Consider the following 18,081-nt stretch of genomic DNA (forward strand, 5'->3'; position numbering starts at 1 on the left):
CGAGGCAGAAGTGTCTGAAGGACCTTCAGTTTACGCTAGCCCTAGCAAAGTCTCTGGGTCTGTTGGTCAACACCGAAAAGTCCCATCTGACCCCGACACAGTCCATCGTGTATCTGGGGATTCAGATGGATTCAGTGGCTTTTCGGGGCGTTTCCATCCCAGGAACGTCAGCGACTGGGGTAGAGAAAGTCGCAGCCTTCCTAGTGAGAGAAGCTTGTTCGGTGAGGGAGTGGATGAGTCTGCTGGGCACCATTTCCTCACTAGAAAAGTTTGTCTCGCTGGGAAGACTGCACCTCAGGCCTCTTCAATTCTTCCTTGCGGAAGAATGGAAGCCGAAAGGGGACCTAAATGCGATCCTAAGGATCTCCAACGATGTAAGAGTTCACTTAAGATGGTGGCTCGACCCTCAGAAGTTGCGAGAGGGCCTCTCCTTAAATCTTCTGAGCCCCGACCTAGTGTTGTTCTCAGACGCTTCCACTTCCGGTTGGGGAGCAAACACTAGGGGGGAAGAAGTGTCAGGCTCCTGGAGAGGGGAACAGGTAGCCTGGCACATCAATGTAAAGGAACTGCAGCGATATTCCTGTCGCTGCAGTTCTTCGAAGAGAGACTGTCAAGCCAAGGTTGTTCAAGTCAACTCGGACAGTACCGCACGCCCTTGCGTATCTAAAGAATCAGGGAGGGACTCGCTCCAGATCCCTTTTTCTCCTGGCGAAGGAAGTTCTACTATGGGCAGACGCAAGGCACATCAAGATCCTGACAATTGTTGTGGCAGGGGTTCAGAATGTCAGGGCGACCTTCTCAGCCGCCGGAATCACTGCTGCCAACAGAATGGACCTTGCACCAGGAAGTCTGTCAAAAGTTATGGAAATTGTGGGGACGTCCTCTAGTAGACCTGTTCGCTACATCGAGGACGAAGAGACTTCCTCTGTATTGCTCCCCGGTTATGGACCCGGGGGCAATTGCAGTGGACGCGTTGCTCTGGAACTGGACAGACCTGGATCTTTACGCCTTTCCCCCATTCAAGATCATGGGGGACGTAATGAGAAAGTTCGCAGCGTCAGAAGGGACAAGGTTGACTCTGATTGCTCCAATGTGGCCAGCAAGAGAGTGGTTCACAGAGGTCATGACGTTCCTTGTGGACTTCCCAAGAACGTTGCCCTGGAGGAGAGATCTACTCGAGACAGCCTCACTTCAAAAGGTTTCACCAAAACCTCTCCGCTTCTGGCCCTGACTGCGTTCAGACTATCGAAAAGCTGGCCAGAGCGAGAGGCTTTTCAAAGGCAGCTGCGAGAGCAATCGCTAATGCTCGAAGAGCCTCTTCAAGAGCTGTCTACCAGTCTAAGTGGTCTTCCTTCAGGGCATGGTGCAAGAAGGAAGGGATTTCCTCTTCCACGACCTCTGTGAATCAGATAGCAGATTCTTTTCTCCATCTAGAAATGTGCAAAAATTGGCAGTTCCTACAATCAAAGGTTATAGGAGTATGTTGTCTGCCGTTTTTCGCCACAGAGGAATGGACCTTTCCGACAATAAGGATCTGCACGATCTCTTAAGGTTCCTTTGAAACTACCAAAATTTCCACAGGCAAGACCGCCCTCATGGAATTTAGATGTATTGAAACATCTGATGCTTAGTCCCTTTGAGCCTCTCCATGAAGCTTCTCTAAGGGACTTAACGAGGAAAACGCTTTTCCTAACTTCTCTGGCGACGGCGAAGAGAGTTAGTGAAATCCAAGCGTTCAGTAGCCTAGTGGGTTTCAAGGGAGACAGCGCTGTCTGCTCGTTGAACCCTTCTTTCTTGGCTAAGAACGAGAACCCGTCTAATCCTTTGGCCAAAAGAGCTTCGATATCAAAGGAATATCGAGTCTCGTGGGTCAAGAACCAGAGAGAGCCCTGTGCCCTGTCAGGGCTCTCAAGTTCTATGTGAATAGGACTAGAGAGATAAGAGGTCCCTCAGGTAATCTCTGGTGCTCGGTGAAGAGACCGGATTTACCGTTGTCGAAGAATGCTGTTGCTTTCTTCTTGAGGGACGTCATTAAAGAGGCTCATTCATCTTGCCAGAAGACTGATATAGCCTCTTTAAAGTGAAAAGCTTCACGAGGTCAGAGCCGTAGCTACCTCTCTTGCCTTCCAAAGGAACATGTCTATAAGAGATATTCTTGATAGCACCTTCTGGAGGAGCAATTCCGTATTCGCCTCACATTACCTCCGGGATGTGAGGACGATTTACGAGAACTGTAGTTCTTTGGGACCTTACATTTCGGCAGACACAGTTTTGGGGGCTGAAGGGTAGCTCTCTCCCTATCCCTTAGCTTAGTTAGGTTAGTTTTTTGTGTTTTGTGGTTGATGGTGAGATCTTCTGTGAAAATCTCCCATTCCATAGTGTTAATATCAGGGGTTTTTTGCGTTAGTTGGTCAGGTGGTGGTCGGTTGCTGTGTTACTGCCATATGTTTGCTAGATGGTCGTCACATTGTGGTCACGCCCCCGTTGACAGAGCATCCAGAGAGCACCAGCACTACAGGTCAACACCTGGCTGGCAACTCTGATAAAGCATAAGCAGGCTTTTGGTGACAGTAATCACATAGTCTACTTTGCATCAGGTAAGGAACCAATAAGATAATCTTTTATTTGATTTTAAATTTCCTAAAAAATCCTAGTCTGTCTCTACCCACCATCGAAGGTGTGATTCAGCTATATATATATCTGTCAGGTAAGTTTCATGAACAAAATGTTATTGTTATATACAATTAAGTTTGTTCATACTTAACCTGGCAGATATATATACTTAGAGTGCCACCCTCTTCCCCTCAGGAGACAAGGGCCATGAATAAATATGAATAGAAAATGGGAATGGTTCCTGATATCCGCCGCCAGCGGCGGGAAGGGTGGGTACTACCACCTGGCCGCCCCACTACGTGTGCCGCGAATTTTGAAATTCTGTCGGACGTCAGAAATACAGCTATATATATCTGCCAGGTAAGTATGAACAAACTTAATTGTATTATAACAAAGAACATTTTTGTTTTCGTAAATTGTATTTGTTCCGATACGCAATACAAACCATCGGTCCTTTAACAATAGGAATGTAACTTGTGGCAGCTGGGACCAGTCGTAAGCTTTGAACAAGGGAGTTCGGTAGTTAACTGCTTGCCCGACAGTCGGCGCACCACGCGACTGGGAGGTGAAGATTCACTTTGCTTTCGGCTGCGCTGGGTGACAGACGTGTTCTCCACTTCTCTCTGCCCGCCTTGCGTCGTATGCTTTGTTTCTTCAATCTTGGTTTGCTATTCTTGTGTGATTGTCTAAAATACTGTAAGTACTTGTGCTTTTGTATTTTATTACCATTATTATGGATTCTCGTGAGCTGGAGAGTTCCCCACGGGCCCCCCATTAGCCGCAGGATTTGCCCTGGTGTGGAGGGACGTAAGTGTGGGGCCTTCCGCTCCTTCTTGGAGGTTGATCCTCATGAATTGTGTGCTCGGTGTCGGGGGCACGAATGCTCTCGCGCCGAGCCTTGTGATATTTGTGTTTTGTGGTTGGAGGAGCAGTGGGCGCGCTTTGAGGGAAGGAGGAAGCGACGTAAGCCATGCCAAGGGCCAAGGGAGTCATCGGGAAGAGTTCTCCGGCTTACTCCCCTGGTCCACGGACCGCTCGTCTTCTTTCCTCCCTCCATCTCAGCTCCCGCTCCTTCCCCTTTGGGGGCGGGGGGGTTTCTCGCTCCTTCTCTTCGCCCGATCCGTCGAGCGTGGAGGAGGGGGCGAGGTACCCCAACATCCAATTGTACTTGGGGTCTTCCGTTCTCTCGGAGTGGGACTTGTCCCCCCCTGGGCGAGGGGGAACCCCTCCTACTAACCCGACTTTTGCCTCCTCAGGTGCGACTGCCGTGGGTGACGACCTTGGCCAGGTGTGGTGCCCGTTGGGTCTCCAGGGGACACCGAGTGTTCGGGGGCTGTTGCATCACCTGGCGAGTGGCTCTGCTCCGGTCACGCAAGGTCTGGTAACCACCACCACCACCACTGTGTCGACCCCAGGGTGTGCTGCCCCTCCTCACCTGGTTTATATGCGGCATATTGCTACGGTGACCCCTTCAGCTGCAGAACAGGCGCCGTTTCCTAGCATTCCGAGGAGGGTCATAACACTGCCACCCGGGTTCGCCGCTCTCGCCCCAGCCCCCGACTTCCGGTGCCCAAAGAGCTTGCCCCTGGACCTGCCACCAGTACCTCCTCACCTGGTGCTAGGGGCTCTGCCGCTACATCAGGTTAGGTCTCAGCCTCTCGTTTACGAGAGGTACCGAGTGTGCGGTTACACGCGGTTGCCCAAGGGTGACCGTGCTGCCAAAGTCCAGGCTTCTGAGTTGGCTCGGCGCCAGGACCGAGGCACGGAGTGAATGCCAGGTGAGAGTCGCTCAGGTGACTCCCGCCAGGCCAGCAATCGCTCTCTTAGTGATACGCGGGTTCCCAGGGTTGACGCAACGGTCCCAGACCGGCCGCGGGTTGAGACAAGGAAGAGGTCCCCTCAGTTGCCGAACCGGCTTTGGCCAGTTCCAGCGACTCGATGCGCCATGAGGACAGGCCCCGCTCTCATCGCAACAGCGGACTCTGCCGGTCCCCTGACCGCCGCTCCCACCGGGACTGGGCAGGTAGGGGGACCAGCAGCAGCTCCTTTGACACTCGGGACTGGAGCCGTTGTGCTCGGTCCAGCCGCTCTCCCCCGGAGAGTCGCGCGACCAGGCCTGCAGCTCAATCGCCACCGCGGGTTGGCGATTGCTTGCAGCGTCTGTTGCAGTTCCTCCTTTGGAAGGAGGAGGGTCTCGGGAGGCGCTCTTTTTGGAGGGACTTGACGGTCCAACTCCACAAGATGCGGTCACTCCTGGAACCAGAGGTCGTTCGCAGAGGTTATTGCGCTGATTCGTCAGCACAATGACCTCGGGGAAGGATCGCCGCTCCCACCTTCTGAGCCTACCTCTAGGCTCGAGTTGTTCTGGGGTCCTAAGAAGGAACCCAAGACGACGGTAGGTTCTGCCGCGATCGGCTCTGGCTGACTTAGTGCTGGGCCAGGTAGACTCTCGTTTCCGGACAGGAGGGTTCGCTACGGTCTGGCAGGTCTTCCAAGCTACTTTCCCTGCCTGTACTGCGACAGAGGAGATTCTACGTGCCATCGGAGGACCCTCTGCCGCCCAAACAGGTTAACCCGGAGCTAGCTAGGCTAACTCCGGGGGTGTCTCTGCAGCAGCTCCTGTCGGAGAACTTATGATTCTCGTAGTAAGAGGCACTCGCCTTGGAATCAACCGCCATGGCGGCATTCCAAGCAGTCTCCTGGTTAGACCTGTGGTCCCTCACGGTGTCTAAGGTCGCGGCCACTTCGGGAAATATCACTCCTGAAGGTGACCAGGCTTTCAGGAGACTGTGCCAGTCTGGAGGTAGAGCCATCTCCTACCTAGCCCACCAGACGGCAAACCTGTGGGCCAACCTGGTTCTTCGGCGTAGGGACGCAGTCCTCGCCCGAGTGACCAGGGCGGCTGGGCGTGAGGCGGCTCTGGGTCTTCGCAACGGATCTGTGCGGAGTTCCTCCTCTCTCTTCCCCAGAGAGATGGTGGATGCTGCGGTGGAGCGACGGCGCACTGATGGCAGTGACCGTCTGATACGCCAGACAGTCTTGAAGGTGTCTGGGCAGCCTCGAGCTACTGCGGCCAAGCCCAAGAGCTTGATTAGCGCTTCCTCTGTGGCCAAGACAATCGCATTCTCAAGGCCCAGGGGAAAGACTCTGCCTTCGACTTCTTCTATGAGCGACCGTAACCAGCCCTCCTCTCAGCCCTCCTTCTCACGAGAGGGAGCTGGGAAGAAGAAGCCGAAGAGAGGTGGGAAACGCTAGGGACGGCGTTCCCCCTCACCTGCTGCCGGAAGTGGGGGAGTGCCTGGCAAGCCATTGGGCAACATGGCAGCGCTTTGGAGCAGAGACCTGGATAGTAGATGTCCTTCAGGAGGGGTATCTACTACCTTCGAGTCTCGGCCACCCCTCACCTTCATCCCGGTCTACCTTCAGACCTACGTACCCGGAACATCCAAGGACATAGCACTTCAGCAGGAAGTCCAAGCCATGCTGAGCAAAGGAGCTATGGAGATCGTCAGGGATCGGTCACCGGGCTTCTACAGCTGTCTTTTCCTGGTGGAGAAGTCTTTGGGGGGGCTGGCGCCCGGTGATAGATCTCTCTCCCCTGAACCGATTCGTTCGCCAGTCTCGGTTCACGATGGAGACAGCACGTTCCATGCTTGACTCTATCGGGGAGAACGTTTTCATGCTTTCAGTGGATTTGAAGGACGCGTATTTCCAAATACCTGTCCATCAATTCTCCAGGAAGTACCTCCGCTTCATCCTCGATGGGACGGTGTACCAATTCAAGGCACTTTGCTTCGGTCTCTCAACCGCCCCACAAGTGTTCACGCAAGTGTTCACTCTGGTGTCTGCTTGGGACCACTCATTAGGGATACGTCTTTTGAGGTATCTCGACGACTGGTTAGTCCTGGTGAGCTCTCGCTCTCTCTTGCTACGGGACAGGGATGGACACCTCAAGTTCTGCCGCAATCTGGGAATCATGGTGAACTTCGAGAAGTCAGATCTCGACCCCAAGTAGAGGATGAAGTACCTGGGTATGCTGATTGATACGGTAGCAGGACGAGTCTTCCCTGCAGACTCGCGGATCAGCAGATTCAGGGAGGCAGCTTACCAGTTCCTGTCTCGACAGGGACAGCCAGCTCAGTTAGTCCCTCACGGGCGTCTTCACCTGCGGTCTCTCCAGTGGAGACTAAAGGAGAGTTGGTCACAGGCAAGAGACCCGCCGTACTTCCCCTTGTCCCTCACGGAGGAGGTGAAGCAGGACTTAGCCTGGTGGCTGGACGACAGGAACCTCGTAAGAGGAGTGCCTCTCCGCACTCCCCCCCCGGAGATGTTGCTGTTTTCAGACGCATCAACCGAGGGATGGGGCGCACACCTGGAGGAGTTGCTGACTGCAGGAGTGTGGGATCATCACGACAAGCACCTTCACATCAACGTCCTGGAGCTCAAGGCAGCGTTCCTCGCTCTCCAAGAGTTCCAGGACCGTCTGATGGGACACTCGGTGGTGTTGATGTACAACAACACCACAGTAGTGGCATACGTCAACAAACAGGGGGGCCTAGTATCCCTCCCGTTCCACCAGTTGACGTTGCAGGTGCATGAGTGGGCTGTGGCTCACTCTGTAGAGGTGTCAGCCCGCTACATTCCAGGCAAGAGGAATGTAGTAGCAGACAAGATCAGGTGATAGGGACCGAATGGTCCCTCCAGACGTGGCGGAAAGGCTCTTCAACCTGAGGGGGCGTCCAGTCGTAGATCTGTTCACCTCCCAGCACAACAGGAAACTTCAGGTTTTCTACTCAGCTGTGCCGGACCCATGGGCAGCTGCAGAGGTCGCTCTTGAACACCCGTGGGACAACCTCTTCGTTTACGCCTTTCCCCCGTTCCCCCGTTCTGTCTGATTCGCAAGGTGATCAGCCGAGTGCTGGTCACCCCGAATCTCCGGATGATCCTGTTGGCTCCCAAATAGCCTGAGCCTGCTGGCTCTTCTTGCAGGAGCACCAAGAGAGATTCCCCCTTAGCACAACCTTCTCGTCCAGCCACACGTGGAACGGTACCACCAGTCAGTCCAGTCCCTTCATCTTCACGGCTGGCTGTCATCCACCATCTGTTGCGAACGAGAGACTTTTCTCGCCGAGCAGTAACAGAGATGGCTGGGTACATCAGACAGTCCTCTGCAGCAGTGTACCAGGGAAAGTGGGCCGTCTTCTGTGGTTGGTGTCATAGACAGGGTCTATCTCCTCTCAGAGCCACTATTCAGCAGGTAGCGGATTTCCTTGTTTTCCTTCGCCGAGAGAAGCTCCTCTCCGTCCCCACAGTCAAAGGATACAGGGCCGCCCTGGCCCTAGTCCTGAAACTGAGGGGAGTGGATATCTCTAACTCGTTCGAGATCTCCCTGCTAATGAGGAGCTTCAAGAGGTCTTTCCCACCCAGGGAACTCGGGCCCCCGGGGTGGGATGTGACTCTCGTCCTCAGGAGTATGACTCGAAGTCCCTTCGAGCCTCTCCAAGAGTCGTCAGACAGGGATCTGACCCTCAAGACCCTCTTCTTGCTGGCCCTGGCATCGGCAAAGAGAGTAGGGGAACTTCATGGCTTATCCTTCGACGTCAAGCATACCAGGGGTTGGGGATCTGTGACACTCGATTTCCTCCCGAACTTCGTAGCAAAGACTCAGAATCCCCCTCCCTACTGGACTTCACCGACAATGATGCGGATGAGATGCTGCTTTGTCTGAAGAGAACTCGGCACCTCAGGCCAGAGTGTCGACGCCTCTTTGTTAGCACCGGGGTGACCAAGAAAGAAGTATCCAAGAACACACTTTCTTTCTGGCTGCGTGAGGTGATCAGGTGGGCATACGAAGCTGATGGTAGCGACAACATCCGTACCCTTCGTCCGAGAGCCCACGAAGTCAGAGCCATTGGTCCTTCCCTTGTGTTCCGCAAGAACTTCTCCGTGGCGCAGGTCCTGAAGGCGGGGGTCTGGACCAACCAGACCATCTTCACCTCCTTCTACCTTCGGGATAATACCCACAGGTCCTTGGACACTTTTTCCTTGGGACCCATGATCGCATCCTTGTGTGACTGCATGAATGGATGAGTGAATGAGAGTGTGACTGGCTTCTCTTCCCCATCTTTTTCTCCCCCTATACCTGCAGGCCGAGGGATGCGGTCGTCACTACGCTGGAACAGGAGACCTATGCAGGTAAGCTACTCGACCAAGCTCCATCCTACCCCTTTCATTAGGAATAGGACCGATTATCCACCACTTTCCCCAACAAGGGGGTTTAAGTGGAAGCCAACAAGAGACAAACCCATGACTTCATATTGCCTCTTGCAATAGGAACAAGTTCTTTCTTCATAGTTTTAAGAGGTACTCTTGCCTCCCTCTTATTACTTGGGTCCAGAAGTCTGACCATTGATCCTGCGGTACATACCCCGATCATTGGGCAGAGGCTAGGATCCCTCCCTCTGCTCTTACGACCAGGGAGGGAACCAGGTTGGACGAACACCAGTCTGTTCATTGACTCAGATTCCACCCACCAAGAAGTGAGTCTCCCTATTGTTAAAGGACCGATGGTTTGTATTGCGTATTGGAACAAATAACAATTTCATACAATCAACTTACCTGTCAGATATATACTTAGCTAAGACTCCGTCGTCCCCGACAGAAATTCAAATTTCGCGCCCCTCGCTACAGGTAGGTCAGGTGATCTACCGTCCTGCCCTGGGCGGCAGGACTAGGAACCATTCCCGTTTTCTATCATATTTTCTCTGTCGCCGGTGGTATCAACATTGTTGTTACTACCTCCTGACCTGAAATCTTATTTCAAAGCATTTGATCATCATTTCATCAGACTTTTTGGTGACGTACCTGGATCGTGTTTTTGGCATTCGCTACTGTGGACTGAATTTGGATTTGCTTTTGGATTTTTCTCAGTATGTCTGATTCAAGTGTTAGTGTGAGAATGTGTGTGAATGTAGGCTGCAAGGTGAGGATACCGAAGGCTTCGGTTGATCCTCACACTGTATGTCGTAAATGTAGAGGGTCTGAATGTTCTTCAACGAATACCTGTCATGAATGTGAGGGGTTGAATGCTGAAGAATGGAAGACTCTAACTTCTTACTTGAGGAAGTTAGATAGGGATAGAGTGAGACGTGCATCAAAGGGTGTGTGTTCAAGGCCTATTGAGCCTTTTATTGAGTCTATCTCTCCTAATCTTAATGTTTTTGATTCTCCATCTGTATCGGGACTTTCACAGGCTTTGCATTCAGAATCGGCCTCTGAAATCGCCGACCTGAAGGCTACTATCCACAAGATGAGGTCCAAAACGGCGGCCCTAAAAGGTAAGGATAATGACAGTGACATGTACAGTGAAGTGAGTGCTCCCAGTGTTGTGGAGGGGGCGTTTGATCGTCTCTGCGACGCTCCCAGGCCTAGACCGCTTCCAAGCTCCCATGCCCAGAGGAGAAGGAAAGTCGAAAGCCTTAAGGAGGTCGTGGAGGATCCCCAACGGTCAGACGTCCCTTCAGCAGGTTCTGTTTCGCATCAGACCCTGCTCAGGACCGCTTTAGAAAAAGCGTCCTGCGAGAGTGCTTTCTTCTCTCCCTCTCCTTCTCCTAAACGAGGGTGGAAGGATTCGGATCTTTCCAGGCCCTGAAAAAAGGCATTGGAAAGAACCGTCTTTGAACTCGAGCCCAGAGCGCTTTACTGATGAAGCTCCCTCTTCGATCAAGAAGTCGAAGTTTGTATCGACGTCTCCCTATATGGAGGTAGCGGATCGTTCTCCTTCGAGGTCTCCCTCTCCTTCCATTGAGGAGGACGCCGGAGAGGCTTCTAAGAGGATACTACTTGCTGTTCAAGAGCAACTAGCCTCCCTGGTAGGAGTTCTGACTAGAGAGCCAACGCGTAAGAAGGACGTTACTCTTCCTATCAAGAAGTCTCGTCCTCTTTCCCCTGCCAGGCGCGAGGCGCCTTCTAGGCATGAAGCTTCCTCTTCCAAGCATGTAGAAGAAGACATGCATTTCAGAACAAGTGCAAGAGAAGCTTATGATAGACGCGAGGCTCCGGCCAGGACGCCAGCCGGACGCGAGACGTCTTCTAGGCGCGAGACGTCTTCTAGATACGGGCAGCCTGACAGGCACGAGACGCCAGCCAGGACGTCAACAGGGCGCGAAGTGTCTTCCAAGCGCGAGGCGCCAGCCAGGACGCCAGCCGAGCGCGAGGCGTCCTCCAGGCGTGAGGAGTCAACCAGGCGCGAGGCGCCAGCCAAGCGCGAGGCGTCTTCCAGGCGTGAAGTGTCATCCAGATACGAGGAGCCAGCTAGGCAGGAGGCGTCTTACAAGCATCTTCCGTCTATCAGACTTTATGCTCCAACCAGACTTGAGGCTCCTACTGTGGCCAAAAGGGACTCTGTACACTCTCTTAGTCCCTCTCCTATCAGGAGTTTGTCTCCCTCTGATAGAAGACCTCCTGTTTTTGCTGCGGATTCTCCTTTGGACCCCGAGATGGACGAGAATTCAGAAGACGAGGCTCGTGGTAGGGAAGGACTTTCCAGCTACAAAGTCTTAACATCCCTTCTTCTTGAGGAATATGGGGACGCATTAACTCCCGCCGCTCCTCCCTCTCCGCGCTCTCTGTTTTCAAGCACAAAGGTGCCTAAATCCTCGTCTTTCCTTAAGATGAGACCTACTATCTCTATGAAGAGGGCTCTTCAATCTCTCAATACTTGGATGGATACTAAGAAGGAACTTGTCAGGACGGTCTTCTGCATGCCCCCAGCGAGACTCGCTGGCAGAAGGGGCATTTGGTACCAAACGGGAGAGAATATGGGTCTTTCTCTCCCGTCCTCAGCCGAAGCAGACTTTTCAACTTTAGTGGATGCGTCTAGAAGACACGGACTGAACTCTGCCCGTGTGACTTGGGGCATTTCGGAATTGGATCATCTCCTCAAGGGACTCTTCCACGTTTTGGAAGTCTTCAATTTCTTAGATTGGTCCCTTGGGGTGATGTCCAAGAAGGCTCATGACGCTGAGGGTCTCGACCCGGAAGTAAGTACTCCTTTGTATACTGTCGTGCATAGACCAAGGCAGTACAAGATGGATCCTTAGGAAGTGTCCTCCTTTTATTTTGGAGCGGGGGAAGCTGATTAAGAAGAGGGACTTTTTTGTGGTTTCAGCGCTTTCTTGACCAAGGCGGTCTCACACTCTCAGAGAGCAGCTCTTTTGTACTCTCCTTTATCTGACCTTTTGTTTCCTTCTCAGTTGGTGAAGGACATTTCTCGATCACTGACTGAGAAGGCGACTCAAGACCTTCTTCTGCAATCATCTAGGAAGAAGAGACCTGCAGCAATAGTTGAGAAGAAAGGGCCGAGTACTTGGCTCTTCAGACCCATTTCGAGGAGGCCCTCCCTCCCAGAATCGCCCCTCAAAAAAGGAATGGCTGCCTGAGAGGAGAGGTAGATCTGCCTTCCGTCCCTTTAAGAAGGGCAAAGTGATGCTTCTTTCCTCCAAACACCAGTAGGTGCAGGCTCCTGGATTTTGTGGAGTCCTGGGCACGTATCAACACGGACGCCTCTTCTATGTCTGTGATAAGGAAGGGATACCTTATCCCCTTTCTGGACAGTCCTCCCCTGACTTCAACTCCGCGGGAACTGTCAGCCAGATACAGGGACCCTGTGCTGAGGGATACTCTTCGACTGATGGTGGATCAGATGTGGGACAAGAGAGCTATAGAACTAGTGCTGGATCAAAACTCCCCAGGGTTTTACAATCGCCTTTTTTCTGGTTGCAAATGCCTCGGGGGGGCTGGAGGCCAGTACTAGACGTCAGCGCTCTGAACAAATTTGTTCAGAAGGAGAAGTTCTCTATGGAGACTTCTTGCGGCGATGCGCCAAGGAGATTGGATGGTGTCCCTGGATCTCCAGGACGCCTATTTTCACGTCCCGATTCACCCTTCATCGAAGAAGTACCTCCGTTTCATGACGGGGGGAAGGATCTTTCAGTTCAGGGCCTTGTGTTTCGGCCTGTCCACAGCCCCTCAGGTCCTCACAAGCCTGATGAAGAATGTGGCGAGGTTTCTTCACCTCAAAGGTGTAAATATCTCTCTGTATCTGGACGACTGGCTCATCAGGGCCAGATCAGAGAGACAGTGTTTGGAGGACCTTACGTTGACCCTAAACCTGATCAGATCGTTGGGGTTACTCGTAAACCTCGAGAAGTCGCAGCTGACCCCCAGACAGAACTTAGTCTATCTGGGGATTCAGATGGATTCTCGGGGTTTTCGAGTATTTCCTTTGCAAGAGAGACTCGCAAAAAGGCTTGGAGAAAGTCTCTCTCTTCTTAGGGAAGGAACAGACTTCGGCGAGGGAATGGTTGAGCCTTCTAGGGACCCTTTCCTCGCTCGAACAGTTCTTCCCGCTAGGAAGACTTCATTTACATCCACTTCAATTCTTCCTCAAGAGGTCTTGGAGTTGGAAGACCGGACATCTTTCAGACGCCTTTCCCATTCCAGTGGAGATGAGACCTCACTTAGAATGGTGGTTGCACCCTTTGAAGGAGAACAAAGGAATCTCCCTGAAGATTCAGAACCCAAGCCTAGTGTTGTACTCCAACGCGTCGGAGAAAGGTTGGGGAGCAACTTTAGGCTCGAAGGAGGTGTCAGGCACCTGGGAAGCAGCGCAGGTGTCCTGGCACATAAACGCAAAAGAACTCTTTGCCGTACACCTGGCTCTGAAGAGTCTAGAACCTCTTGTGTCGAACAAAGTAGTTCAAGTAAATGTGGACAACACCACAGCACTTGCCTACATTCGGAAACAAGGAGGGACTCACTCCTTGTGCCTCTACGAACTTGCAAGAGACCTTCTGCTTTGGACGTCCCAGAGGAACATCTCCCTTCTTACGAGATTCGTTCAGGGAGAAAGGAACGTAAGGGCGGACAGACTCAGCAGGAGGAACCAGGTCCTTCACACAGAGTGGACCCTCCACTCAGAAGTGTGTCAAGGTCTCTGGTCTCTTTGGGGGACCCCTCATGTGGATCTCTTCGCCACGTTCCTCTCCAAAAGACTGGAAGTCTTTTGCTCGGTGGTAGAAGACCCCAGAGCTCTGATAGTCGACGCCTTCCTACTAGACTGGTCTCACGTAGACGTCTACGCTTTTCCTCCTTTCAAGATCCTGGGACTAGTTCTGAAAAAATTTGTGGCTTCAAAGGGGACAAGGATGACCCTGATAGCCCCCTTTTGGCCGGCACAAGATTGGTTCACGGAGGTGGTGGAGTGGATGGTAGATTTTCCCAGATCCCTCCCAAGAAGGATGGATCTTCTCAAACAACCACACTTCCAGAGGTATCATCAAAACCTCCCCGCTCTCGCTCTGACTGCCTTTCGACTATCGAAAGACTTGCAGAGCGAGAGGGTTTTCTCGCAAAGTTGCAAGCGTGATCGCGAGAGCCCACAGAGCCTCCACTAGACGAGTATATCAGTCCAAGTGGGAGGTTTTTAGAAGGTGGTGCAAATCGAAGAAGTTGTCCTCCTCCACTACCTCTGTAACGGAGATTGCTGATTTCCTGCTGTTCCTAAGGGAAGAATCTCATCTATCTATATCCACAATAAAGGGATATAGAAGCATGCTTTTGGCAGTCTTCAGGAGTAGAGGATTAGATCTGGCAGATAATAAGGATCTCCACGATCTCATAAGATTCTTTGAGACTATGAAGTCTAAGGAACCGGTTCCTCCTAGCTGGAACCTAGATGTAGTGTTAAAATTCCTGTCATCCGAAAGGTTCGAACCTCCTCATCTGGCGTCTTTTCGAGACATAACTAGAAAATGCTTATTCCTATTATCTTTAGCTACAGCAAAAAGAGTTAGTGAACTGCATGCTCTGGAGGATAGAGTAGGATTCAAGGGGGACTCAGCCATTTGCTCGTTTAAAGCTTTGTTTTTAGCTAAAAACGAGAATCCCGCGAATCCCTGGCCTAAGACCTTTGAGGTTAAAGGCTTATCGAGTCTCGTAGGTAGAGAACCTGAGAGATCTCTCTGTCCTGTAAGAGCTCTAAAGTTCTACCTTCAGAGAAAACACCAGATGGGGGGCTCTAGACAAGGTCTTTGGTGCGCGGTAAAAGATCCCACAAGACTGATGTCCAAGAATGCTCTAGCATTCTTTGTGAGAAACGTCATTACAGAGGCGCATAAGATCTGTCCTGACGAAGAGTTTCGACTGTTGAGAGTGAAAGCTCATGAAGTGAGAGCAGTAGCAACGTCTCTCTCGTTTCAAAAGAATATGTTACTAAAAAACATCTTGGATACGACATTTTGGAGATGCAACTCAGTATTTGCATCTCATTACTTGAGAGATGTTCGTGTGACCTACGAGAAATGTTTTTCTCTAGGTCCTTTCGTGTCTGCGGATACGATCCTGGGTATAGGAGCCAACACCAATCCTTAAGTGAATACATACCTTCTTTTTAGATATGTTCTAGACTTTCTTCTAACAAAAAGGGCTAGGTGTCGCACTGGCGACCAGTCACTGTTGTTCAGTAAGGAGCTCTTGTGATATCTTATTAGATGAGTATTATTTTTTTTTTTTAATTTATGTATGTGTGCGTATTGTGTTTTTTGAGTTATGGTTGTTGTGAAGAGTTTGGGGGATAACTCGGAACAATCTTTATTACTAACATATGGTTAGGATCAGGTGGTCGGGATTGGTTGTATGCTCCTTCATAAGGTGTATTGTCATATAAGTGGATCAGCACCCATTGACAAAGTCCTTTCAGGCTCTGCCGAGTAAGCGGATAAGACCCCATCGGCAGACCCACAAGAACTCTTGGCCATAGAACATATATCTCGCTAAAGTTTCTTGAGGTGATGCGGACTACTGGGCAGCACCCACGAAGTCTACCACCTATCAGGTAGGAACCAAGGTTTATTTATACCTACAACATATGTTGTTTACCTGTCTATTCCAGAAGTAGCTGTCTCTTACCCTCCACCAAAGGGTGCCAATCAGCTAAGTATATATCTGACAGGTAAGTTGATTGTATGAAAATGATATTGTTATGATACAATAAAGTTTCATACATACTTACCTGGCAGATATATACGATTATGGCCCACCCAGCCTCCCCGCAGGAGACAGGTGGAAGAGAGAAAATATAATAGAAAACGGGAATGGTTCCTAGTCCTGCCACCCAGGGCAGGCCGGTAGATCACCTGACCTACCTGTAGCGAGTGGCGCGAAATTTGAATTTCTGTCGGGGACGACGGAGTCTTAGCTAAGTATATATCTGCCAGGTAAGTATGTATGAAACTTTATTGTATCATAACAATATCATTTTACGACAAATTGTAATATATATTAAGGCATACAATTGAAAATTTAATTGAAGAATGTCTTGAATTATTTTTATTTGTTTTTACTTGCTGTATACTGTTAGGTTCATTAATCAACTACCAAATTGCAATTCTTTGATGTGCAGCTTCAGACCCAGTTGTCTTTACCAATACGTATCAAAATTTCAAAATTTATGTCTCGTGTTTCTTTTTAGATCTTAAAATGGCATCATTGGATGATGATTACTCCTGGAACCCTCCTTCAGAAGCAGAGTTGAAAGTTATTGAAGCAAGAAGGGAAAGGAATAATAAGATTTCATCCTTGATGGGACAGTACCTCTTAAAAGGATACAAGATGCTAGCTGTAACCTGTCCTGTGTGTGATGTAAGTATTATACTAGCTGTACTCTGATATGACCTTATTTAATTCAGTAGTGGGATGTAATTGATGCTGCAATAATTTAATGTCTGCGTTTTTCTTAAATTTAATTAGACAGTACTCACCAAAGGATATAAGACTGTTGACATTAGTACGTAAAAGTACTGACAATACGTACCATATTTGTTAAATTTTGTATTCACTCTTTGCTGATGTAGTACTTTTGAAAAGGCATAAGATGCTAACTGTGGTCTGTCCTGTATGTGGTATAAGAGACAGGTCTGCTCACATATGCCCCAGTTTTATTCAGAATGCAGATGCATAAATGATAGGGCATTATTACATACTGTGTTCAGCGTTTGTACGTTTTCAGTTTTGTACATGAAAACTTACCCAGCAGATATATACTTAGCTATAGACTCGGTCGTCCCGACAGAATTTCAAAACTCGCGGCACACGCGACAGGTAGGTCAGGTGATCCACCATTCCCGCCGCTGGGTGGCGGGATCCGGAACCATTCCCGTTTTCTAAGACAGAATTTCTCTGTCGCTTGAACGGACAACATCTGTTGTTCGTTCCTCCATCTTGGATTTCAACTCGTTTGCCGAGATTTTGGATTGGTTTTTTGGTGACGTATTCTGTTTTTTCTCTGGCTTGGCATATGCTTATTGTGGACTGTTTTTCGACTTTGATATTGACTGCTCTTTCACGATGTCTGACGCTTGCTCAAAATGTAGAGAGAATTAATGTTCTTTTAATAACACCTGTATTGAGTGCGAGAACCTAACAGAGCTTGAATGGAAGGAGTTATCTTCATATGTTAGGAAACTTGAGAGGGATAGAGTAAGGAAAGCTTCAGCTAGATCATCAAGTAGATCTTGTTCTCTAGAACAGGAAGTTCATAACTCTCCTGTCACTAACGATTTTCCCTTAGCCACAGCTGCTTCTCCCGGTACTGAATCCAAAGATTCTTCCTCTGAAAGGGAAAATGTGAAAGCTTCAATCAAGAAACTCCAAGCTCAGTTACGAGCGCTAAATGAAGGTAAGAGCGGTGATAGTGATTTGTGCAGTGTCCCCAGTGCAGTGGAGGGGGCGTCTGACCGGTTCCTCATTGCTCCTAGGCCTAGACCGCTTCCAAACTCCCAGGACCAGGGGAGGAGGAATGTCGAAAGCCGCAGGGAGGATGCAGAACATCCCCAACGGTCAGGCGTCCCTTCGGCAGATCCTGTTGTAAAGTCCCAGGCTGCCTTGGATAGCCGCAGAAAAGGCATCCTAAGGGAGTGTTTTTCGGCCTCGGACTCTTCCTCTCCTAAACGAGGATGGAGTTCGGCCTCTCAATCGCGCCCTTTGAAGAGAGCCTGGAAGGCGCCAAAAGGAGACGCGGCTGATTCTAGCCCAGAGCGTTTTCCCGAGTATTGGCCATCGGATCCCACGAAAAAGTTCCTGATTAACCTGCAGGAGCAGTTAGCCTCTCTAGTAGGCTCTTTCTCTAAGGATTCAACAAGGAGGAAAGATGTTTCGCTCCCTGTTAAGAGTTCATCTAAGCGCCCCGCTTCGGATAAGAGAGAGCCCTCACACTCTCCAAGGCGATTATCTCCTTCGTCGAGAGACTGGGGACTTTGGAGTTTTTGGATTTTTTTCTCCTGACAGGCGATTCCTTTGCGCCTGTAGGCGCTCTTCTCCAAGAGATAAGCGCCCTCCTTTGGACAAGGTTTTGAATCCTAGCAGACAGGAAGTGCGTAGCCTCTCCCCTTCTAGACGCCGTGCATCGAG

The 18,081-nt window shown here is 50.5% G+C and overlaps 1 protein-coding gene across 4 annotated transcripts in view; it reads left to right on the plus strand.

The window, feature by feature from the left end:
* Positions 1-18,081, plus strand: part of LOC135227101 (protein ZNRD2-like) — a 40,278-nt gene that overhangs the window by 11,469 nt on the left and 10,728 nt on the right. For 3 of the 4 annotated variants that reach the window (XM_064266955.1, XM_064266956.1, XM_064266957.1), the window contains one exon: positions 16,145-16,314. In XM_064266955.1, coding sequence (XP_064123025.1) covers positions 16,153-16,314 — 162 coding nt within the window. In that variant the 5' untranslated portion in view covers positions 16,145-16,152. Of the gene's footprint in view, positions 1-5,641; positions 8,809-16,144; positions 16,315-18,081 lie in introns of those variants that run through there. The other variant, XM_064266958.1, reaches the window with a different exon arrangement.

This window comes from Macrobrachium nipponense, chromosome 15, assembly GCF_015104395.2.
Source record: "Macrobrachium nipponense isolate FS-2020 chromosome 15, ASM1510439v2, whole genome shotgun sequence".
Lineage (NCBI taxonomy): Eukaryota > Metazoa > Arthropoda > Malacostraca > Decapoda > Palaemonidae > Macrobrachium > Macrobrachium nipponense.